At 39.3% G+C, this 23,673-nt stretch overlaps 1 protein-coding gene across 1 annotated transcript in view; it reads left to right on the top strand.

Moving 5' to 3' along the window:
• The first annotated feature begins 1,742 nt into the window (after nt 1-1,742).
• Nucleotides 1,743-23,673, top strand: part of slc4a5b (solute carrier family 4 member 5b) — an 81,040-nt gene continuing 59,109 nt past the window's right edge. The window contains exons 1-5 of the mRNA XM_060909615.1: nt 1,743-1,823; nt 2,133-2,322; nt 11,498-11,567; nt 14,860-14,918; nt 16,497-16,694. Of these exons, the coding sequence (XP_060765598.1) occupies nt 1,743-1,823; nt 2,133-2,322; nt 11,498-11,567; nt 14,860-14,918; nt 16,497-16,694 (598 nt within the window). The remainder of the gene's footprint in view (nt 1,824-2,132; nt 2,323-11,497; nt 11,568-14,859; nt 14,919-16,496; nt 16,695-23,673) is intronic.

Below are 23,673 nucleotides of genomic sequence, written 5' to 3'. Positions count from 1 at the left end.
TCTTGTCAATGCAAAGGTCACTAACAATTACTAATCCCTAGATCAGTGTTTCCCAACCTTTCTTGAGCCATGGCACATATTTTACATTTGAAAAATCCCATAGCACACCACCAGACAAAAATATCACAAAAATGTATATAAAATGATAATATAGTCTCAATTCACTCACAATTTCCTTAGTGGGAAACCTGGGCCTGTTTAGTTGAACACAAAGCTGATATACTCGTAGGAATTGAAGAAAGACACACATGAAGATCTTCAACAGCTCTGAGTCACTCTCCTTTTTTAGTTTTTATAGCAGTCATGCTTGAAAAGCTCAGCTCGCATAGATAGGTTGTGGAAAATCACCTTTTTTGCTTTCTTCTGACCTCTACTCATACTAGGGCCTTCATCTGGGTCAGAATTTTCTCCAGGGCCCAGTTTGGATTGTGTACTTTTTCTTTTCAAATATTTATCTATCGCTATCACCGCTGTCACACCTGAAGCATTACTAATTCTATTGTTTGAATGGCAACAGGTAGATACACAGGTTAATTAGCTACCTGCTGCCATCTATTGGAAAAGTATTTAATTGTTCTGCCGGTCACTATACTTCGCTGGCATAGATGAACGAAGACAAAATTATTTGCAGTAAATAAATAATTTTCGGAACAATTAAGTGAAATTGGATAAATGTCCCACGGTACACCTGATAATCTCTCACGGCACACTAATGTGCCGTGGCACAGTGGTTGGGAATCATTGCCCTAGATTTCATTCCTTTCCCAAGAACCTGTGTTCACCTCCCCTTACTTGCTGTATTACATCAAAAGCAGTGTGTACTTGCGGCACAAGGAGATGAGTGTGTAGTGGGGTGGGGTTTTTTTCTCAAATGGTGAATTTTCTGAACGTGAATGAGCTAAGAATGTTTTTACATTGTATGTATAATGCATGTAATGCTCATTCTTTGCTTTCTGTATCTTCTCACTGTCCTCTACAGGTCATGAGGGAGAATAGCCGTTCAAGTGGCAAGAAATGTGTCACTTTTTCATCTTGCGATGAAGCAAGAAAGTTCATCATCAACATGAACGGCAGGCTGTTGGGCAGTAGGCCTGTGTATGCGAGTCCATCTCAGAGTAGCCGGACTACGGAACCACACAAGCCTGTACTGACCATCCAGCCACAGCGTGAGTCACAGCCGTGTGATTAGTTTTGTGTTATGTTTAACAACACTGGTGTTGAAAGAGTGCAGTTTGGGTCTCAGTATGCTTGGGGGTGGTCAGGGTGTAACTATAAAACCAGTGGTGGACTGAGAATTTATACATGAGTGAATGCAATGTGTCAAAATCTGACGCAATTTAAAACATTGAAAGTAGATGTATATTATTAAAGTAAGTAAATTAGTGGAACTTACTGATTTGTATTCTAAAGTGAAATGATCGGATGTACCTATAGATGCCACCCCAGAGAGAAACCAAACACCTCGGAGAGAGAAGAAGATGCTTGAGAAGATGAGCAGCAGAGTACAAGCACAGGTACTATTATGACTATATTTTGAGTGCCTTTTATCGGGACTATTATGATTTGGATCAGCTTTTGATCACAGCTGTGTTTAGTCACATTTTTAGCTTAAGAATTTGTTTAATACTGAGTGATTGATGAGTATGTATTATTAAATCCCACAGTACAAACACCCACATGCATGCACACACACACACTAGATGTTGACTCTGCTGTCTGTTCTGTAGACTGGCGAAATCTTCATGAGGAACATTGACTACAGCGTGGATGATGAGTTCCTGCTTGAGTACTTCCAACCCTTTGGAAGCGTCATCAGAGCAAAGGTCACTTTCAACTACTAATCCCTATATTTTAATCCTTTCCTCACTCTGTTAGGTCAAAACCTATGTGCACTTGCAACACAAGGATATAAGTGTGTAGCAGGGAGCTTTTTTCTATAGCTGCTACCAGAAATTACCTTTAACATAAAAGAGATTCATATCGGCTATGGGGAGGTGCAATACCAGAACCATGACACAGCACAGCTGTTCATAGTTTATATTTTGCTGGACAGACATTACTCAGTTTTCCTTATGATTAGCCACATGGGAGTGTGTAACACTCACTTTTTACTTTCTATATCTCCCTGACAGGTGATAATGGAAAATGAAAGCTCAAGAGGCAGAGGATTTGTAGAGTATTCCACTCCAGATGAAGCCAGAAATGCGATAGAAGTGCTGAACGGAAAGATCCTGGGCGGGAGACCATTGCATATGATGCTGACCAAAACCAACGAGCAACACAAGGCTTCCTTTGCCTGGACTCAGAGGGTGCAACCATATCGTGAGTCACAACTGTCCTGAAAATGTCTTACAGAATGTATCTTCCCATTATGTAGTTAGCTACCAACTGAACAAAGCATATGTGGAGTGACAAAAATTTTGAATACAGTAGTACAATTATGTTAAATACTGCAATGGTAAAACAAGATTGTCATAATATTGTAAACCATGATAAAAGGTTTCACAATTATTGTGATGTACGTATGTGTGTGTCCACACACAGTGTATGCTAACACAGCTCTGCTTTTCTCTTTCAGGTCGTCCCTGTGTCGCACCAGCAACCAGATAAATTAATAAGCATTGTCAAAAATGTAACAAAACATTGTCTGAGTCTTTATTATAGTCAATAAATGTTGGTGTAATCAACTTGCACAGTAACAGCAGTAACATCTGTGCTGTTAAATAATCAATCATAAAATTTTACCCGAATAAATTGGAATTTTCATAAGAAATGAGGCACCAAAATGAAGAGAGAATAGTGATAATAGAATGTTGTTCATAAAAACACTGAAATCAGATCATGATTGTAACAGTACGCTTGCTCAAAGAACATGGCAGACTCGGCTAACAACAAACATGAGGCTCAATTAATTGGTGCTCATGCCTTTTGGTCCAATCAGTGGGCAGTAGCATAAAACTTCAACAAAAGTGCAGCTCTTCTGGTTGGTCACCACTTATCCTGCTCAGCTTCAACATTTACTGAGAGAGAAAGTATAAATAAAGCTTTGCAAGCACTACCAAAGTGAATCGAACAATTACAAACTGCCACCATTATCATCCTCAGTCTTAATCAAATAACTCAGAAATTATTTGTGAATGTTTACGCTTAACGTTGTCATTATGCCAAGAACCCACATTCCTGTCATCACATTGTGGCAGTGGAGACGTAGTAGAGTGTCTGCTGTGGCCAGAAAGGATGTGGGTTCATTGTTGCTACCTTTAACCCCACTAATGACAACCCTGGTTTGATTATAGTAGGATGAATTCAGGTACACTGGGATATGAGTTAAACACATAAAATTTCATCATCATCGCATCGAGCTTGCTCGGATTCTTTTCACAATATCACACCAAGCATTTCTGTCCATCATCACAGTAGGTAATTCATCAAGGTTGAGTCCAGAATCACGGATGAGTTGGTCTATGTAAGTCTTTGAAGGCCTTCCAGCACTTCCATGACCATGAGATGGATTCCAGAGAATTAGGTCACTGATCAACTCACCTTTACTTCGGAAACTATGCCCAGCTAATCTGAGTCTTCTTTCTCGTATAACTTCTGAGATGGGGGCAAGATTGCTATAAAGTTGGGTTTTTGTAGGATGTTCCTGCCATGAGATATTGAGAATGGCTCTGAGCATCCGAGTATAGTTGCCATTTAGTGTCTTCTCCAATTTTTTTTGTGAGGGTCCAGGTTGAGGAACCATAGAGCAAGACAGATTCAACTACAGCACGGAAAAAGTTTTTCTTAACTTTGTTGGGAAGATTTGATTTCCAAATGATTGAGAGCCGTTTAAGAGCTGACCATGCTTTAGCAATTCGGATGTCAATGTCTTTTTCTGAGGATATGATGTTGCTACCAAGGTATGAAAAAGTTTCCACTGAGTTAATTGGAGTACCTGATAATGACTTGATGATTCCGTGACAGTTGATGTTTATATATTCAGTCTTCTTTGCATTTACATACAGTCCTACGCTAGATGCTGCTTGCTCGAGAGAGTGTAGGAGTTTGGTTGCTCCTTCAATTGTGTTTGACATTAGGATGAGATCATCTGCATAGTTTGCATCAGTGATGTTTAAGGTAGGATGTCTTTGACTTTTTCTTTTTCTGAGGGTAAATCCAAGCTCATTTAAGTCGTCCAGTGAGGGATGTGATGGATACATGAATAGATGCACGAAACAGCCCACTACTAAGGTTACATGATGTATTAATGAATTTTCTGTGCAATAAATATCTTCAGAAGCAGAGCAATAAAGCAGACAGGTAAATACTGGTTACTTAGGCCTACTACTGTGTAGATTAAAGAGAAGTCTATACATTATTACTACGACTAAATAGAGCTGCTACTGCAGAGATTTTTAGTTAGTGCTTTGTGTTCATATAATTTCAAGGCTGCTGATGAGATTGATGTTTTGTTTCCTGCGTTCTGCTGCTGCTGAAAGAAATCAACTGTAAAAGATTATTTAGCACAAACACAGTATTTTCTTTCAGTGAAGAGAAGGTGAGGAAATCTGTCATAAAAATAAATTGATAATGTTATATGTAATTGTTGTGTAATATTACAGTGGATATAAAAGTCTACACACCCCTTAATAAATAAATAAAATAAACCATACAATAGGCTTGTTGCATAAGTGTGCACATTCTTAAACTAATACTTTGTTGAATCACTTTTTGAGAGTCTCATGGTATTATGTTCAGATGAAAGCTGTGCATCAGGATCCCATGAGATGCCAAAAAAAAGCCCACACAAGCAAGAGATTTTTCCTTTCATGTGAGTTTACAGGACACGAGGATGAAGTTTGGAAGAAAAAAGACAATGTTTGTTAAAATGAGAGAGGAGGTGCACTGTTAATTTTATGTTCTTATTTAATTTATTCATTATATACTTGTTTTATTTTTTGCCAGTGATTTGCTCCAGTGACCTCACCTAAACTTCCAAAAATAGTTACTTAATTCGGGCCTGAGCACTGGAGTTAAAGGTCCTAGAATTTTTCAAAGGATTACTGTTTGACTTCAAGATTTGGCCATTTTTGAGAGAGTTCCCGTGGACAAAAACTCATGAAATTTGGTGCACACACACTTTACATTTAACCTAATTGCATGTCTTTGGACTGTGGAGGAAACTGGAGCACCCAGAGGAAACCCATGCAGACACAGGGAGAACAAACAAACTCCACACAGAAGGGCCCCCGTTGGCCACTGGGCTCGAACCCAGAACCTTCTTACTGTGAGGCGACAGTGCTAACCACTGCACCATGTGTGTGTGTATATACACACATTAATGTCTGAACTTAGGATGAGTTCAGAGCTCAATATTTGGTGGAATATATGAAAACATGAAAATATGAAACAGGCTTTCATCTTGCTCCTGGGTGACTTTATGCCACTCCTCAGATCTGGGGAACATTTTTGGTATGATGAATAGATATTTTTGTATTTCTATTAAATTTAAGGTACTACTAGCACTGTTTTTGCCATCCAAACTAGTTCTATTGCAAGAGGATAGTGATGACCACAGCAGTGGTTTTTATACTGTTCCTCACTGAATAAGATTTGGTTCAGGTGATCACCTAATCAATCAATTAAATGACTATCACACATAGATATAGATAGATAGGGGTGGCACGGGGCGGCACAGTGGTGTAGTGGTTAGCGCTGTCGCCTCACAGCAAGAAGGTCCGGGTTCAAGCCCCGTGGCCAACGAGGGCCTTTCTGTGCGGAGTTTGAATGTTCTCCCTGTGTCCGCGTGGGTTTCCTCCGGGTGCTCCGGTTTCCCCCACAGTCCAAAGACATGCAGGTTAGGTTAACTGGTGACTCTAAATTGACCGTAGGTGTGAATGTGAGTGTGAATGGTTGTCTGTGTCTATGTGTCAGCCCTGTGATGACCTGGCGACTTGTCCAGGGTGTACCCTGCCTTTCGCCCATAGTCAGCTGGGATAGGCTCCAGCTTACCTGCGACCCTGTAGAAGGATAAAGCGGCTAGAGATAATGAGATGAGATGAGATGAGATGAGATGAGATGAGATGAGGGGTGGCACGGTGGTGTAGTGGTTAGCACTGTTGCCTCACAGCAAGAAGGTCCTGGGTTTGAGCCCAGCAGCCAACGAGGGCCTTTCTGTGTAGAGTTTGCATATTCTCTGTGTGGGTTTCCTCTGGTTTCTCCCACCGTCTAAAGACATGCAGGTTAGGCTAATTGGTGGCTCTAAATTGAGTGTGAATGGTTGTTTGTCTCTATGTGTTAGTCCTGTGACGACCTGACAACTTGTCCAGGGTGTACCCTGCCTCTTGCCCATAGTTAGCTGAGATAGGCTCCAACTTGCCTGTGACCCTGCACAGGATAAGCGGCTACAGATAATGGATGGATGGATATGTCTATAATCTATAAATTCTATAATCATCCAATCACTGTTGGCATCCTGTTTTCTACAGTGGAAATGGATTCTGTATCCTCATCTTGCCCTAATCCAACATGCCTAAACCAAATGATTAGGTCCACTGATCAGTTTGAGTGAGTGAGAGAAATTACACCAGCAGAAGAAAGATGTATGTCTGTAGAAATCTGTTCAACACCTCCTGCCACAAGCTATTATATGCAATAGTTTCTAGAGACTAGACGTTTTTCAAATGGTTGGGACAAAATCAAGGGTAGTGACATGCCCCCAATATCCTAATAGCAATTTGCTCCTGTGAACAGAATTATATTTCGTTTATACATTGCTTTGTTAACATTTGAATAATATATTGATATTTTCATTATCATTGTTTTTCACAATATTTTCAATAAACTATCCTCACAAATTCAGTGGTACAAAAGCAAGTAAAAGCATCACTGTCACAAGGTTGCGCAGTGTGCATGCCATTTGCTGTGCCTCGTATAGACCATCTGCCCCAATCATCTTTTGTGTACTCGTATCCAGACCTCAGGCATTCGACCATCCACACAGTGCTAGTGCTAAAAGTAAGATAGTGACGAGTATTTGTTTTTAGCCAGGCTTTACAGTAGTGCATAGTTCATTTTCTTGTTTTTCTTTTATAGATATAAACTGTCACACTGCTTATGTGTCCCACGTCAGCTCTCCTCCACCTGTGAGTTAATACTTCTTGGTTTATAAGGTAAGGGTTTCTCTTATAAAATGTAAATATTATATCATGGTTATTGTATTCCCCCTAGACATCCAAATAGATGTTATTGTTGAAATTTGTTTGATATCACTGAATGATTGATCTAGCTCCAATCAATCTCAGCAACTTTTCTTAGAGCTATAAAATCCTATGTTTTACTGACACCCAAGGAATGATTATTCAATAAGTAGTCAAAATAAGTAAATAAGTAGTCAAAAACAGAATCTCCAAATCATGTATTTATAGATTTATAGTCCTACAGTGTTCAGCTCTACATGAGTGAACACTGTAAGAGTTAAATGAAATAGAAGATTTTATTTGTCACATATACATTACATCCACCCACTTATCCATCAGGATTGTGGGGGGAAGCTGGAGCCAACCCCAGCTGACTTCGGGCATGAGACGGAGCACACTCTGAGTCAAGTCAAGTTTATTTGTATAGCACTTTTAACAACAGACATTGTTGCAAAGCAGCTTTACAGAAAATTAAATACTTTTTAAACACGAGCTAATTTTAGTCCTAATTTATCCCCGAATTGAATAGGCATAGTATCCAGAGTGAAAAGCAAAAACTATACCTTTTTGAAAATATCAGGTACTTAGTAAAATAGCACTTATTCATCTTTGAATAGCCAAAAAGGTTGCTACTACTTAAATCTCTCAGGGGTAGGTGTGACGTCTCTTCGGAGGCTTCAGTTGCACCATGTGCAGTTCAATGGTGTGGCTAATGTACTGTCCTTAATGTAGTTTACAGTTGAAAAACAGGGTCCTGCGGTACATTCTTTATCGCAATTAAATTTCAGAGATAGAGAGAGATATAAAGATGAAGTGTGAAACTGTCTACATTTCCTAGTGGTTTGCAGGTTAATCGATAATACTGTCAATGCTGATTATTGGCTTCCCCAAGAGCTGCTGTTCATTTAGCATGAAGGACGGTGATCTGATGATATTGAGTATACACATGGTATATTGTCTCATAGGAGAGCCTGCAAGCAAGTACTCTTTTTATAGAAAATCTCTGCATTGTTTACTTTATTTGTTTTCGGTTTCATTATTTTAAGGCGATTGTATTATTATTTAGTTAATTTACATTTCATTGTCTGAATGAGTTATAATGATTTTTTGTTATGTGACATCCAATGACACAATAATTATATATGTGCTGACGATCAGTGTGGGGGGTTTTATGACAGTTGGAGCCCTATTTTAATTACATCTTCATTGGCTTTTCCTCATATTGATCTGGTGACGCTACATGTCCACATGCTGCTCTATGTGCTCAGAAGGCAGTTATTTCTGAGCCTGTGTAAGACTTTACATCATAGAAGCAGATTTGCCATGACATTTCTCATTTAAATTTCTTAAAATGGGAATTCCTGACATTCCTGCTTGCAGAACCTCCAGTTAACCACAGGTATCACTTAAGGCCCTTAGGTCAATAATGTGCCTCTGCCTCATTTCACTCACCACAAAGACATCAGATGACATTGGCCCATTGGGATTACAAGAAAGATGACATGAAAGCTTTCTAAAACATCGATGTATAGGAAGCACCTAAGCTGGAAAGAATTTCCTTGTGTGTGTGAGCATCCTTGGACATTAAAGCTGTTTCTGATTCTCATATAGCTCCAAGATAAAGAAATAGGAACAGCAGATGAGAAATCAGGAGCAATTTGGCAAAAGGAATCATATCTCAGCACAGCATTAAACAGCAACTCATCAGACAGCAGAAGTTTATGTCCAGCTTTACAGAAACAGAGAACATGCAGTGTAATGCATTGGATCAAAAATTCTGCAAATTTACAGTATTTATTTTACAGCAAAATACTTAAATATTTCACAGGATTGTACTGTAAATGATAGGGCAATTAGAACAGTACACTGATTTAACAGAAAACACAATACATAGTGGGATATGTAACATTTTAGGCAGGCGTGAGAATGGTAACTATTCTTGGTGTCGACATCCAAAAATTAGCAGATAGTTTGTTGTGCCTTTTTTTAAAAAAAGTGAATAGTCTGAGTGAATACAAAACTTGCTTTGATGCAAGTTTATATGTTGGTAAAAACTGTGGTTTAGTAAAGGTTGGTTTCCCCCAGGAGGGAGGAATGAACCACAATGGCACATCCATCCATCCATTATTCATAACCGCTTATCTTGTGCAGGGTCACGGGCAAGAGAGAGAAAGAAACACAGGTTGTTAGGTATGCCCAACGTCACCTAATGAGTAAGAACAGTATACTGTACATTTCGCACTGAGTGCAAGCAGGGACTCCAGCAAGACTAACTATGATAACACAACTAAACGGGAGAGCCAGAAGGTAACACAGTCATGAAGGAGCCCTGGGATATAAAGCAGCCAGCTACTACACCATCAACAAACCTGATTGAATGTGTGGGGGTGGGGGGACAACAGACAGCATCCAGTTTACCAAAACACTCTATGCCTGAGGACTCTCCAGATCTACTCCTTTACCTAGTAAAAACCTATTAACAAAAGGCTTGACTAAAAAAATATGTTTTCATCCTATACATAAACACGAAGACTGTGTCTGACTCCCAAACACTACTTGGAAGGTTATTCCATAACTATGAGGATTTGTAAGAAAAGGCTCTGCCCCCTGATGTAGCCTTCACTATATGAGGTACCAACAGATAGCCTGCACCTTTTGGTCTAAGTAGGCGTGGCAGGTCATAAAGGGCCAAAAGTTCGTTCAGGTACTATGACCATTCAGTGCTTTTAAAGGTCAATAGTAGTATTTTATAATTAATGCGAAATTTGATTGGGAGCCTATGTGGGTAAGATGGGGTGATGTGGTCATATCTTCTAGTTCTAATAAGGACTCTTGATGCTGCATTTTGAACTAACTGGAGCTTGTTTATGCATTCATTGGAACATCTAGACAGTAAAGCATTACAATAATCCAACCTAGACATAAAACAAAAGCATGAAGTAGTTTTTCTGCATCATGTAGTGACATTATATTTTTTATCTTAGCAATATTTCTGAGATGAAAGAAAGCTATCCAGGTAATGTTATCGATATGAGCTTCAAATGAAAGACCGGAGTCAATGAGTACGCTGAGGTCTTTGACTGCTGCACGTGAAGAAACAGAAAGGCCATCCAGAGTTACTACGTAATCAGAAGGCCTACTTCTAGCTGCATGTGGTCGTAGTACAAGTACTTCTGTCTTGCCAAAGTTAAGTAGAAAGAAGTTAATAAGCATCCAGTGTTGAAAGTCCTAAACACATTCCTCAATTTTATTAAGCTGGTGTCTCTTATCTGACTTTGCAGATATATATAACTGTGTGTCATCAGCATAACAGTGGAAGCTAATACCATGCTTACAAATAATATTAACCAGAAGTATAAAGGAAAAAAAAAGCAGTGGGACTAATACATAACCTTGTGGAACACCAAGCTTTATTTCAGTATGTATAGAAAAATCACCATTTACATCAACAAACTGATAGTGAAATAAGACCTGAGCCAGGAGAGGGCCGTTCCCTTAAATCCTAAAACATTTTCTAGTCAATCCAGGAGAATAGAATGATCAATTCATAGCGGAGCAGAATGAAGCTCCATACTTAATGAAATATGGTAATGCATTCACCTGAATTTTGGTGACCACAGGGTCCCTGACTGTAAATGCAAGGGAACGTATCTCATAAACAGTTGACCACCAGACAAGGAAATTTGTATCTTTATTTACATAAGATAGATGGGTTTTTTTAATCTTCTCTTTAATTGGCTTGCATGGCCTGAATGCCTCTTCCATGGACAGTGTTGGAATAATGTTGGCACAGCATCAGGTTTGAGTCTAACGTGATCTGTACAACCCAAGAGTTCAGCCTGTAGGTTCCTTTGAAAATAACTGGGCTCAAAATGGTCCTCGCAAACAACAGAATTTCTACCAAAGGAGAGTTTTTCTCAAGTGTGACCTGTTCCCAAGTTGCATAGACACTGTTTAGCAAGTTGTTTATGTTGCTCAGTTGTCGGCAATGGAACACTGAAAAAAAAAATGCTTTCCCTTATTATCACGTTTTATTATTTTTGCAACCATAGGCTTTGCACTCCGCCATTTTTTCAACAGTGTCTTGTATATCTGGTTACATTGCATTGTCAAGAGCAGCAACCCAATCAAGATACAGGAAACCTATCAACAATTCTACATCATGCTGACCTTTGACACCACCCACAAAATGACAATATGGCTGCGCCCTGAAGTGGAACTTTAAAAATTTAAGAACTTTAAAGCACTGCTTTATGTGACAGTGTGACAATACAGATAGTACAAAAGTGATATGTGCATTTTTGCAATGAATTCAGGAATTCCTCAATATGAAAGCAAGCTTGGAATTAAGAGCCTCTCCACCAAACAAGCCAGCAGTGGTCCTGGGTATGAACTCGAGTAGTAGGGCCAAGTGTAAAAATGCCCTAAGTATTCCTCATTTGTTCCTGCTTAGTTCCTGTATTAGTTACAGTGGGGCAAAAAAGTATTTAATCAGCCACCAATTGTGCAAGTTCTCCCACTTAAAAAGATGAGAGAGGCCTGTAATTTTCATCATAGGTACACTTCAACTATGAGAGGCAGAATGGGGGGAAAGAATCCAGGAAATCACATTGTAGGATTTTTAATGAATTAATTGGTAAATTCCTCTGTAAAATAAGTATTTGGTCACCTACAAACAAGCAAGATTTCTGGCTCTCACAGACCTGTAACAACTTCTTTAAGAGGCTCCTCTGTCCTCCACTCGTTACCTGTATTAATGGCACCTGTTTGAACTCGTTATCAGTATAAAAGACACCTGTCCACAATCTCAAACAGTCACACTCCAAACTCCACTATGGCCAAGACCAAAGAGCTGTCAAAGGACACCAGAAACAAACTTGTAGACCTGCACCAGGCTGGGAAGACTGAATCTGCAATAGGTAAGCAGCTTGGTGTGAAGAAATCAACTGTGGGAGCAATTATTAGAAAATGGAAGACATACAAGACCACTGATAATCTCCCTCGATCTGGGGCTCCACACAAGATCTCACCCCGTGGGGTCAAAATGATCACAAGAACGGTGAGCAAAAATCCCAGAACCACACGGGGGGACCTAGTGAATGACCTGCAGAGAGCTGGGACCAAAGTAACAAAGGCTACCATCAGTAACACACTACGCCGCCAGGGACTCAAATCCTGCAGTGCCAGACGTGTCCCCCTGCTTAAGCCAGTACATGTCCAGGCCCGTCTGAAGTTTGTTAGAGAGCATTTGGATGATCCAGAAGAGGATTGGGAGAATGTCATATGGTCAGATGAAACCAAAATAGAACTTTTTGGTAAAAACTCAACTTGTCGTGTTTGGAAGAGAAAGAATGCTGAGTTGCATCCAAAGAACACCATATCGACTGTGAGGCATGGGGGTGGAAACATCATGCTTTGGGGCTGTTTTTCTGCAAAGGGACCAGGACGACTGATCCGTGTAAAGGAAAGAATGAATGGAGCCATGTATCGTGAGATTTTGAGTGAAAACCTCCTTCCATCAGCAAGGGCATTGAAGATGAAACGTGGCTGGGTCTTTCAGCATGACAGTGATCCCAAACACACCGCCCGGGCAATGAAGGAGTGGCTTCATAAGAAGCATTTCAAGGTCCTGGAGTGGCCTAGCCAGTCTCCAGATCTTAACCCCATAGAAAATCTTTGGAGGGAGTTGAAAGTCCGTGTTGCCCAGCGACAGCCCCAAAACATCACTGCTCTAGAGGAGATCTGCATGGAGGAATGGGCCAAAATACCAGCAACAGTGTGTGAAAACCTTGTGAAGACTTACAGAAAACGTTTGACCTCTGTCATTGCCAACAAAGGGTATATAACAAAGTATTGAGATGAACTTTTGTTATTGACCAAATACTTATTTTCCACCATAATTTGCAAATAAATTCTTTAAAAATCAGACAATGTGATTTTCTGGATTTTTTTTCTCATTTTGTCTCTCATAGTTGAGGTATACCTATGATGAAAATTACAGGCCTCTCTCATCTTTTTAAGTGGGAGAACTTGCACAATTGGTGACTGACTAAATACTTTTTTGCCCCACTGTACCTATGAAACAGTATTATAAAGTGTTACTGTTAGTAACTGTGCACATTGTTACTGCAGTTTGTTTTGATACTTAACTTCATCTTTTAAAACAAAAAATTATGTTGTAAGCATATAAAACGGTGTGCTTGAACTGTTATATTCAATTCATTTTTCATACTGTTCCATCCCAAATTGTCATTGGTACACACACACACACACACACACACACACACACACACACACACACACACACACACACACAGTCTACTTTATTAGGAACACCTGTACAACTGCTCATTTATGCAGTTATCCAAACAGCCAGTCATGTGGCAGCAGCACAATGTATAAAATCATGCAGAGCCAGGCCAAGAGTTTCAGTTAATGTTCATATCAAACATCAGAATGGGGAAAATGTGTGATGTCTGTTTCTTTGACCGTGGCATGGTTGCTGATGACAACTGGGCTGATTTAAGTATGGCAGAAACTTCTGATCTCCTGGGATTTTCACACAACAGTCAGCAGTGTAGAGTTTTGTCATGGTTGGACTACAGTTCCCATCAGCCACTGCACTTCACCTGACCATATCACAAGGCTGTTTACTGTTTACCTGAATCACATTATAGTATAATGAGAAGTTACACTTACCGGGCGCTTTAATAGGAACTTGTTCTTGATTCTAAGTTTCCTGTTCTTGGCTGGCAGGAGTGGAACCCAATGTGGTCTTCTGCTGTTCCATGCTGAGAAGTGTTTCTGCTCACCATGGTTGTAAAGAATGATTATATGAGTTACTATATCCTTCCTGACAGCTCAAACCAATCTGGCCATTTTCCTCTGATCTGGAAGGTGTTTGTCCACCCACAGAACTGTCAACTGCTCACTCAATGTTTTTTGTTTTTTGCACCGTTCTGTGTAAACTGTAGAGGCTGTTGTGTGTGAAAACACCAGGAGTTCAGTAGTTTATGAAATACTCACACCAGTCCATCTGGCACCAACACCCATGCCACAATGAAAGTCACAGAGATCACAATTTTTCCCATTCCTACGTTTGAAGTGAGCGTTAACTGAAGCTCTTGATTTGTATCTGCATGGTTTTATGCATTGTGCTGTTGTCAACGGATTGGCTGATTAGATAACTGCATAAAACAGCAGGTCGATGGGTGTACCTAATAAAGTGGCTGGTGAGTGTATATTGAAGTTGTGTATTGTCGAGCATACCATGTTAGTCTTTAGTTACTGTATGTCTTGCTATTTGTATTGTTTGTCATTGTATAGCCTTACTTTTTCATGTTCATGAGCCATAGTTGTTGTGTTTCTTTTTTATCACTGTAAATAAGCCACACTTGCATCTGCCTTCACCTCCAATACATGAATATTTTACACAGAATGGTGTGAAAAACAAAAATGTTTCATGAACAAAAAATCATTTTTATTAAAGTGGATTGTGAATATAGGTCAAATAATAATCAAGATAATGATTCTAGACTGTTGTTATTATTATTATTATTGTTGACAATGTGAAAATTAGTTTAAGGGATGGTATAATTACCATTGTATAAGCCAGTTTATGAGGATTATCATTTATATCTCTGTCTTTTTTTGTCTCTCTTTGTCTCCATCTTGACAGAATGGACTATGACGATTATCACAGTAGCAAAAGAAGCAGACGCTATGAAGACGATGATGGTGGGATGTCCTGTTGCACGTTTTACTGTTGTGCAATATATTAAGATATATTGAATATACGTTGTATTCCGGGTGGCACGGTGGTGTAGTGGTTAGCACTGTCACCTCACAGCAAGAAGGTTCTGGGTTCGAGCCCAGCAGCCGGCAAGGGCCTTTCTGTGTGGAGTTTGCATGTTCTCCCCGTGTCTGTGTGGGTTTCCTACGGGTGCTCCGGTTTCCCCCACAGTCCAAAGACATGCAGGTTAGGCTAATTGGTGGCTCTAAATTGACCGTAGGTGTGAATGTGAGTGTGAATGGTTGTCTGTGTCTATGTGTTAGCCCTGCGATGACCTGGCGACTTGTCCAGGGTGTACCCCGCCTCTCGCCCATGGTCAGTTGGGATAGGCTCCAGCTTGCCTGCGACCCTGTAGGACAGGATAAGCGGCTACAGATAATGGATGGATGGATGGATGGATGGATGGACGTTGTATTCCAGGGTAACAGCACTGACTAAATTGGCTGTGAAGTGCAATAATTATACAGTGATGGTACAAGTAGAGGATTAAAGTTGATCAATCCATTGGCATGAGTAGATGAAAATATTTTTCCAATTCACTGTACAAACCATGAGACCGCCCAAGAAACTTTGACTTACGTTTTCTGAAGTGAAAATGGTTGATGTGGTGATGGAGCTGATGTAGTAAATTACGCAAGAAAGGCTATTACTGACTGACTGCTTCATCACATTAAATAAACCAATATTGAATTAGGGCAGCACGGTGGTGTAGTGGTTAGCGCTGTCGCCTCACAGCAAGAAGGTCCGGGTTCGAGCCCCGTGGCCGGCGAGGGCCTTTCTGTGCGGAGTTTGCATGTTCTCCCCGTGTCCGCATGGGTCTCCTCCGGGTGCTCCGGTTTCCCCCACAGTCCAAAGACATGCAGGTTAGGTTAACTGGTGACTCTAAATTGACCGTAGGTGTGAATGTGAGTGTGAATGGTTGTCTGTGTCTATGTGTCAGCCCTGTGATGACCTGGCGACTTGTCCAGAGTGTACCCCGCCTTTCGCCTGTAGTCAGCTGGGATAGGCTCCAGCTTGCCTGCGACCCTGTAGAACAGGATAAAGCGGCTAGAGATAATGAGATGAATATTGTATTAGTTTTCGAGGTGACAATGACACCTCATATATGTCAAACTGAGAAATAAAATGATAACCGGACACCTTTTTTGTAATATAATAAGCAAGTAAATATTGCTGGAATTCTCATATTATATAATTTCCATATGCAGGTGGTAATCTGAGTTAATCAAAAGATGATTAAATTTAGGTGAAGGTGTGAAGAAAAAAGCAAATTGAATTTGCATATACAGGAATCCCCAGAATATGAAAGGAGTTTGTGTATTTAAAAATATTGCCTAGATTTCTAATAATTTAGCTGTTATTGGATGTTGTTTTTTGTTTGTTTGTTTGTTTTTCTTTTTAATCCAAAGTAATACACTGGATCAACAGGACATTTATTGTTAGGGTTTTTGTTTGTTTGTTTGTTTGTTTGTTTGTTTGACATGCTGTTATATTCTTTGTTTCCTTCCACTCTCTTGTCTCAGAACACCAGTCTGTTTACATTAGTGTTCCAGTGTCCAGAGGTTGCAGAAAGAAGCGACGTCAACGCAGACACATGTCACGACATGACCATAGAAGCCATGAAAGACATCATCATGAGTGCCAAGAGGAAGTGGAGCAGTATGATCGATACAATGAAGGACATGATTCAAATGAACAGCTCTCAGACATGAATTCTAACAGTAAGTTTAATGCTTGATTTTTCAGAAATGCTCTCCTTAATTTAATGATTATTAAATATCAAGATTTTGATGCTTTGTGTTGTCACTTGATGTAAGATCATAATAAATGTCCTAGTGGGTGTCAGTCCAGTGAGGCATACTGTCACCGAGGCAAAGTATACTGGGATGCAGGTTGAAGGGAATGGAGACAGATGTATGAGCAGAAGAGAGTCTTTATTAAAAAGAAACAATAGGCACATAATCGAAAAAGCAGGCTGCCATCATAACGCGGAACAGGCAAAGGGTCAGACAAGGAACAAACAAGCTAAACAGGGTTAGACAATATCAAAATCGGGACACAGAACTAGAATCAGGAAACAAGGAAGACAGACACAACAACTAAGGCTCGGTAAAGGTGACCAGCAATGCAATACTTCACCAAGTGAATGAGTCCTCAGTGTCCTTATATGAGTGCACTGATTGCCTTAATCCAAGGCAGATGTCAGAAATTAGAGGCACGCACTGTTCAGAGCACACATGAGTCAGTTCGATGTTCAGAATGCATGTGAGAGAAAGTCTGTTGTGCGTGGCAATGCACGCAGGTGTGACAGTGGGGTGACAAGACTTCCAACCAATGGCATTTCTAGCTATCGAAAAGACCAGGGGCAAATTCAAGTTTTCCTCCCATTTTTTTTTTTAAGGGAGATTGGCATAGATGGGTTGGCAAGGTTATATCTAACTTTACAAGAAATATCATCACCCACACACATTCAAAGGTCATGACATCGTTATTACTGATTTTTGCACTGCTCATTTTAAATTTATGTAATTCACTTCAGTTTCTGTCTTATTATTATTATCAATGCTGATAATGTCTCAGGAAACTGATGTATGTGTCAATTGACTATTAAATATCATAAGTAAAATTTATCATCAGTTTAATAACATTATATCATTTCTCACCCACATATTTCTCCTTTAGGATCACAAAGATAAATTTTAAGCTAGATTATTATATTACAACATTCAAAATCCCAGATGACGTCCCATCTCACAAGGCTATGATCATATAAATACAGTTAGGTCCATATATATTTGGACACTGACACAATTTTTTTTTTACCTGTTTACTGAAACATATTCAAGTTATAGTTACATAATGGGCATGGACATAAAGTCCAGACTTTCAGCTTTCATTTGAGGGTATCCACATTAAAATTGGATGAAGGGTTTAGGAGTTTTAGCTCCTTAACATGTGCCACCCTGTTTTTAAAGGGACCAAAAGTAATTGGACAGTTGACTCAAAGGCTATTTCATGGGCAGATGTGGGCAATTCCTTTGTTATGTCATTCTCAATTAAGCAGATAAAAGGCCTGGAGTTGATTTGAGGTGTGGTGCTTGCATTTGGAAGATTTTGCTGTGAAGAAAACATGCGGTCAAAGGAGCTCTCCATGCAGGTGAAACAAGCCATCCTTAAGCTGTGAAAACAGAAAAAAACCCATCCGAGAAATTGCTACAATATTAGGAGTGGCAAAATCTACAGTTTGATACATCCTGAGAAAGAAAGAAAGCACTGGTGAACTCATCAATGCAAAAAGACCTGGACACCAACAGAAGTCAACAGTGGTGGATGATCGCAGAATAATTTCCATGGTGAAGAGAAACCCCTTCACAACAGCAAACCAAGTGAACAACACTCTCCAGGAGGTAGGCGTATCAATATCCAAATCTACCATAAAAAGAAGACTGCATGAAAGTAAATACAGAGGGTTCACTTCACAGTACAAGCCACTCATAAGCCTCAAGAATAAAAAGGCTAGATTGGACTTTGCTAAAAAACATCTAAACAAGCCAGCACAGTTCTGGAAGAACATTCTTTGGACAGATGAAACCAAGATCAACCTCTACCAGAATGATGGAAAGAAAAAAGTATGGCAAAGGCGTGGAACAGCTCATGATCCAAAGCATACCACATCATCTGTAAAACACGGTGGAGGCAGTGTGATGGCTTGGGCATGCATGGCTGCCAGTGGCACTGGGTCACTAGTGTTTATTGATGATGTGACGCAGGACAGAAGCAGCCGGATGAATTCTGAGGTATTCAGAGACATGCTGTACTGTGTGCTCAAATCCAGCCAAATGCAGCCAAACTGATTGGTCGGCGTTTCATAATACAGATCGACAGTGACCCAGAACATAAAGCCAAAGCAACCCAGGAGTTTATTAAAGCAAAGAAGTGGAATATTCTTGAATGGCCAAGTCAGTCACCTGATCTCAACCCAATTGAGCATGCATTTCACTTGTTAAAGACTAAACTTCAGACAGAAAGGCCCACAAACAAACAGCAACTGAAAACCACTGCAGTAAAGGCCTGGCACAGCATTAAAAAGGAGGAAACACAGCGTCTGGTGATGTCCATGAGTTCAAGACTTCAGGCAGTCATTGCCAACAAAGGGTTTTCAACCAAGTATTAGAAATGAACATTTTATTTACAATTATTCAATTTGTCCAATTACTTTTGAACCCCTGAAATGAAGGGATTGTGTTTAAAAAATGCTTTAGTTCCTCACATTTTTATGCAATCATTTTGTTCAACCCACTGAATGAAAGCTGAAAGTCTGAACTTCAACTGCATCTGAATTGTTTTGTTCAAAATTCATTGTGGTAATGTACAGAATCAAAATTAGAAAAATGTTGCCTCTGTCCAAATATTTATGGACCTAACTGTATGTCTTCCAAATTTCTCTCATACACGCACACACATAAATACCATTTTCTGCAATGCATCCAGGCTCAGTTGACTGCAGCAGCTCATTTATGGTGTCTGGACAACAAATTTATGTTGACATTAATATTGTGTGGCAGAACAAAAAAAAAAAATCCCTATATGTGACTAATATGCCAAACGCTGGCTATGGCACGGTAGGCTGGCTGGTTCTGTGTAGGCTACATGTAGCAATAAAACATATGATTAAATTATGTCAGGGCAATTATTGGTGTGTACATGAACATAAATTGTTGTTGACCTGTTATATAAACTTATTTGAGGCAAATAGAGCACCATTGTAGAGATTAATTTAACCACTCAAACTTTTGAGCTAGTCTGGCACGCTAATCATACAGATCCTATGCTATAAATTCAAGATAACCAAGCTACACAGAGTGGGTTTTGTGCATCAACATAATTCAATTGGTTACACTGTTGATATATTCTATATATACTCACACGGTCAGTGACTTATTAACTGTTTTCATCTTGAAGACTCCAACACTAGTGGATTGTTTTTCTGAAGTTGTCTTCCAACCAGTTCTGAATGTTCTTCTGTTGACAGTTGCCAAAATTTTGAATGTGTACTGTGCAGCGCTCAATTATCCCCCCCACCACCACAAAATCTCCTGTGACAAATCCAAATTGACTTAACTATTAAAAATGCAAGTACAGTTTAACACAATAATTGAGAGAATTATGCTGACACAAGCTACAACCCCATTTCCAAGAAAGCTGGGATATTTTCCAGAATGCAATAAAAACAAAAATGTGTGATTTGTTAATTCCTGTGAACCTTTATTTAACTGACAAAAGTACAAAGAAAAGATTTTCAATAGTTTTACTGACCAACTTAATTGTATTTTGTGAATACAAACAAAGTTAAAATTTGATGCCTGCGACACACTCAAAAAAAAAGTTGGGACAGAGGCATTATTACCATTGTATTACACCACCTTTTTTTAAATAACATTTTTTAATCGTATGGGAACTGAGGATATTAATTGTTGCAGTTTTACAATTGGAATTTTTGTCCATTCTTACTTGATACAAGACTTCAGCTGCTCAACAGTCTGTGATCACAGTTGTCCGATTCTCTTCTTCATGATGCCACATACATTCTCAGTATGAGACAGATCTGGACTGCCAGCAAGCCAGTCAAGCACATGCACTCTGTGTTTACGAAGCCATGCTGTTGTAGCCCATGCAGAATGAAGCCTGGCATTGTCTTGCTCAAATAAGCATGGACTTCCCCGGAAGAGACATTGCCTTGATGAATATGTCTCTCTAAAATCCAAATATATGCCCCAATATATCAATGGTACCTTCATACACATGCAACTCACCCATGCCGTAGGCACTGATGCCCTCATACCATCACAGATGCTGGCTTTTGCACCTTTCTCTGATAACAAACTGGATGGTCGTGTTTACCTTTGGCATGAACTCAGTGTCTGGTTGTCCCAAAAACAAGCTGAAATGTGGACTCATCTGACCACAGCACACATTTCCACTGTCTTTCGGTTAATCTGAGATGAGTTTGGGCCCAGAGAAATTGGCGTTGTGTCTGCATAGAATTGACGAATGGTCTTCTCCTTGCATAATACAGTTTCATATTGTGTTTCTGGATGCAGCGGCAGACTGTATTAAGTGACAGAGGTTTTCTGAAGTACTCCCAAGGCTATATTTGTCAGATTAGCATGGCGGTTTCTCAGGCAGTGCTGCCTGAGGGCTCGAAGGTCATGCCAATTCAACAGTGGTTTCCAACCTTGCCCTTTACACACTGAGATGTCTCCGAATTCCCTGAATCTTTTCACAATATTATGTACTGCAGATTTGAAAGACCTAAAATATTGCACTGAGAAATGTTCTTTTTGAATTGATTAACAATTCTCTCATGAATTTTGGCACAAAGGAATGAGCCACAACCCACACTCTTGGATGGAATTTCCTGGTTGGTTGCCACTTAATTAAAACCACTCCATCCTGGTACAGTTTGCAGAGCATTTGGATCGTCTCCGATTGAATTAGGTAGATGTGATAAAAACCATGCAAAGTCTTTAAAATCTTAGATTTATCACCATTTTTGAAAGCAAAAGCCACCAAAAGTGGAACATCTAATGCCATCAAACCACTGGAATCATTTCAGGGACTAGCTGCTTCATTTCAATTTGAATTATTTATGTTGTGGACAAAATATTGCCAAAAAACCCCAACAAACAGAAGTCATAATTTCTCTCATATCTGGTTTCATCCAATTACTGAAAAATTGAACTTTCCATTTATACTAGTGCAAAATTTGCGTTTTCTTTTACCAAGAAAGATTCAAAGACTATGTAAGAGAATGAAACTGTTCACTCTTTCATGGTTAACATAGCCATAATAAACCATTTTTAAAATAAATATTGGCTAATTTCATTTTAATTCATTAAAAAAATTGAAAAAGAATATCAAATTGAGTAATTTTATTCCTTGTTTCATGTAAATGACAGGAAAAGGTTAGTCTTGCAGAAATAATCAGATTTTGATGTTATTCTCATGTAAAACCAAGAGAACATTGCAAAAAAAAATGCAGCATGTTTGAATTTTGGCACAAGTGAGTATGGGTATTTTGGCCAGGTTATCAAGGCTTTTGGACACTTTTATCATGTGTTAACAAGTGGATTTGTCATCAGGAGAGTCTGAGCTTTAAAATGATACCAAGAACAGCTTGCCACCCCTGGGGTGCAGCCAACTCAAAACTCATACATACAAATGTGATGTTAGCTGCTAGACTATAATGTTATGGCTGATCGGTGTGTGTATATGTATAAACTGAAATATCAAATATATGATAGTTATTAACAAACCAGTTTTACTGGTAAATTACTTAATAATTTCCACTTTCCCATTTTTTTTGTGGGGAATGAGAAAAACCAAGAGGAGGGCTCACTGGAGGTGGAGGAGGAGAACACTTGTTAGGTTTTTCATGCGTAAGGCACTTTATTTTGCTGTCTGGCTTATACGAAAGTATTGGAACAGAAAGCAACCAGCAAGATGTGTATAAATGGTGCAGAAAGAGGCACTGAGAACTGAACTGGAAGAGAAAGAAGAAAAAGTGAAAAGTAACAGTCAAGACGGACAAAGGAGTTGAAGACACCATAGGTTTATGGGAGACAGTTCTCTGCACACCTGGTATTTCCTTAAAAATTGGTGAGATAACTTGAAGATGGATAAGAGAAGTTCAGATATACCACTAGCATCATGCTCCGTTCAGGTTTCAGTTCAGTCTTTTTCCTCTGGTCTGGGCTCCTGCACTTCTCTGCCAGGTAAAGCCACTACTTTACACTACACACCATCTTGAGTTCTCAGTGACTTCATTTCAATCCCCTACACTGTTCTTCAAACACAGTAACAGGAATTGTCAAAGTAATATGTGAAGATGAGGCATGCTTTGTTTTATGCTTGTGATATTTTTGTTGGCCATTATTTTACTTTGCTCTATTGTTTTAGGTCACAGAGTCTCAATGCTTTTTTTAAAGTTCTTTTCTAGTCATATAGTGGTTCATGTAAGGTTCCTTACCCACAGAACCTAATGGAAGCTTGAGTGTAGTACAATCAAAATGAAATATGTCTCATAATTTTGTTTAATTTAAGAATGTAATAAATTCAAGGATGCTGCTACCATGTGAGCAAGAATAATTTAGTCAAATTGCTGCAACTAATGACTTTTATCCCATTCAGGAGAAAAGCACAGCAACACTTAAAGATAAGCTGTAATTTTCCATTCTGAAAACAGCATTCCACTTGCTTTGGTTGAGCCACTTGATCAGTAGGATTACACAGTGGTTAAAAACTAGAGAAAAAACAACCACGTGCTAATAATCCTCTGGGCCATGATGGCAATGAGCCAAGGTGTGAAAAAATAAGAAACTTGTGCTTACCAAAAGTTCTGAGGATTTTTATGGTGTACATTGATATGCTATATTTTGCCATGTCATTAGAATTATTTTAGACATTATTTTATTAATGATGGATGTTTCACTGATATGGTTGAAAGATAAACTGTAAAATATATAAACTGTAGTTCAGTGCCCAGGTTCATATATTCAAACCATGTATGTAATTTAAGGCTTATATAAGACTGATAGAAGGATTTAGGTCTTTGGGGCCCCCTGGTATTGGAATGGCTCAGCTGAATAGTCCAGCCCTCTAGTTATAAGTTCTAAATGGTCACAGGACACATTCAGACAA

Source organism: Neoarius graeffei, chromosome 25 (genome assembly GCF_027579695.1).
Source record: "Neoarius graeffei isolate fNeoGra1 chromosome 25, fNeoGra1.pri, whole genome shotgun sequence".
Classification (NCBI taxonomy): domain Eukaryota; kingdom Metazoa; phylum Chordata; class Actinopteri; order Siluriformes; family Ariidae; genus Neoarius; species Neoarius graeffei.
This window is presented reverse-complemented; position numbering and strand designations above follow the sequence as displayed.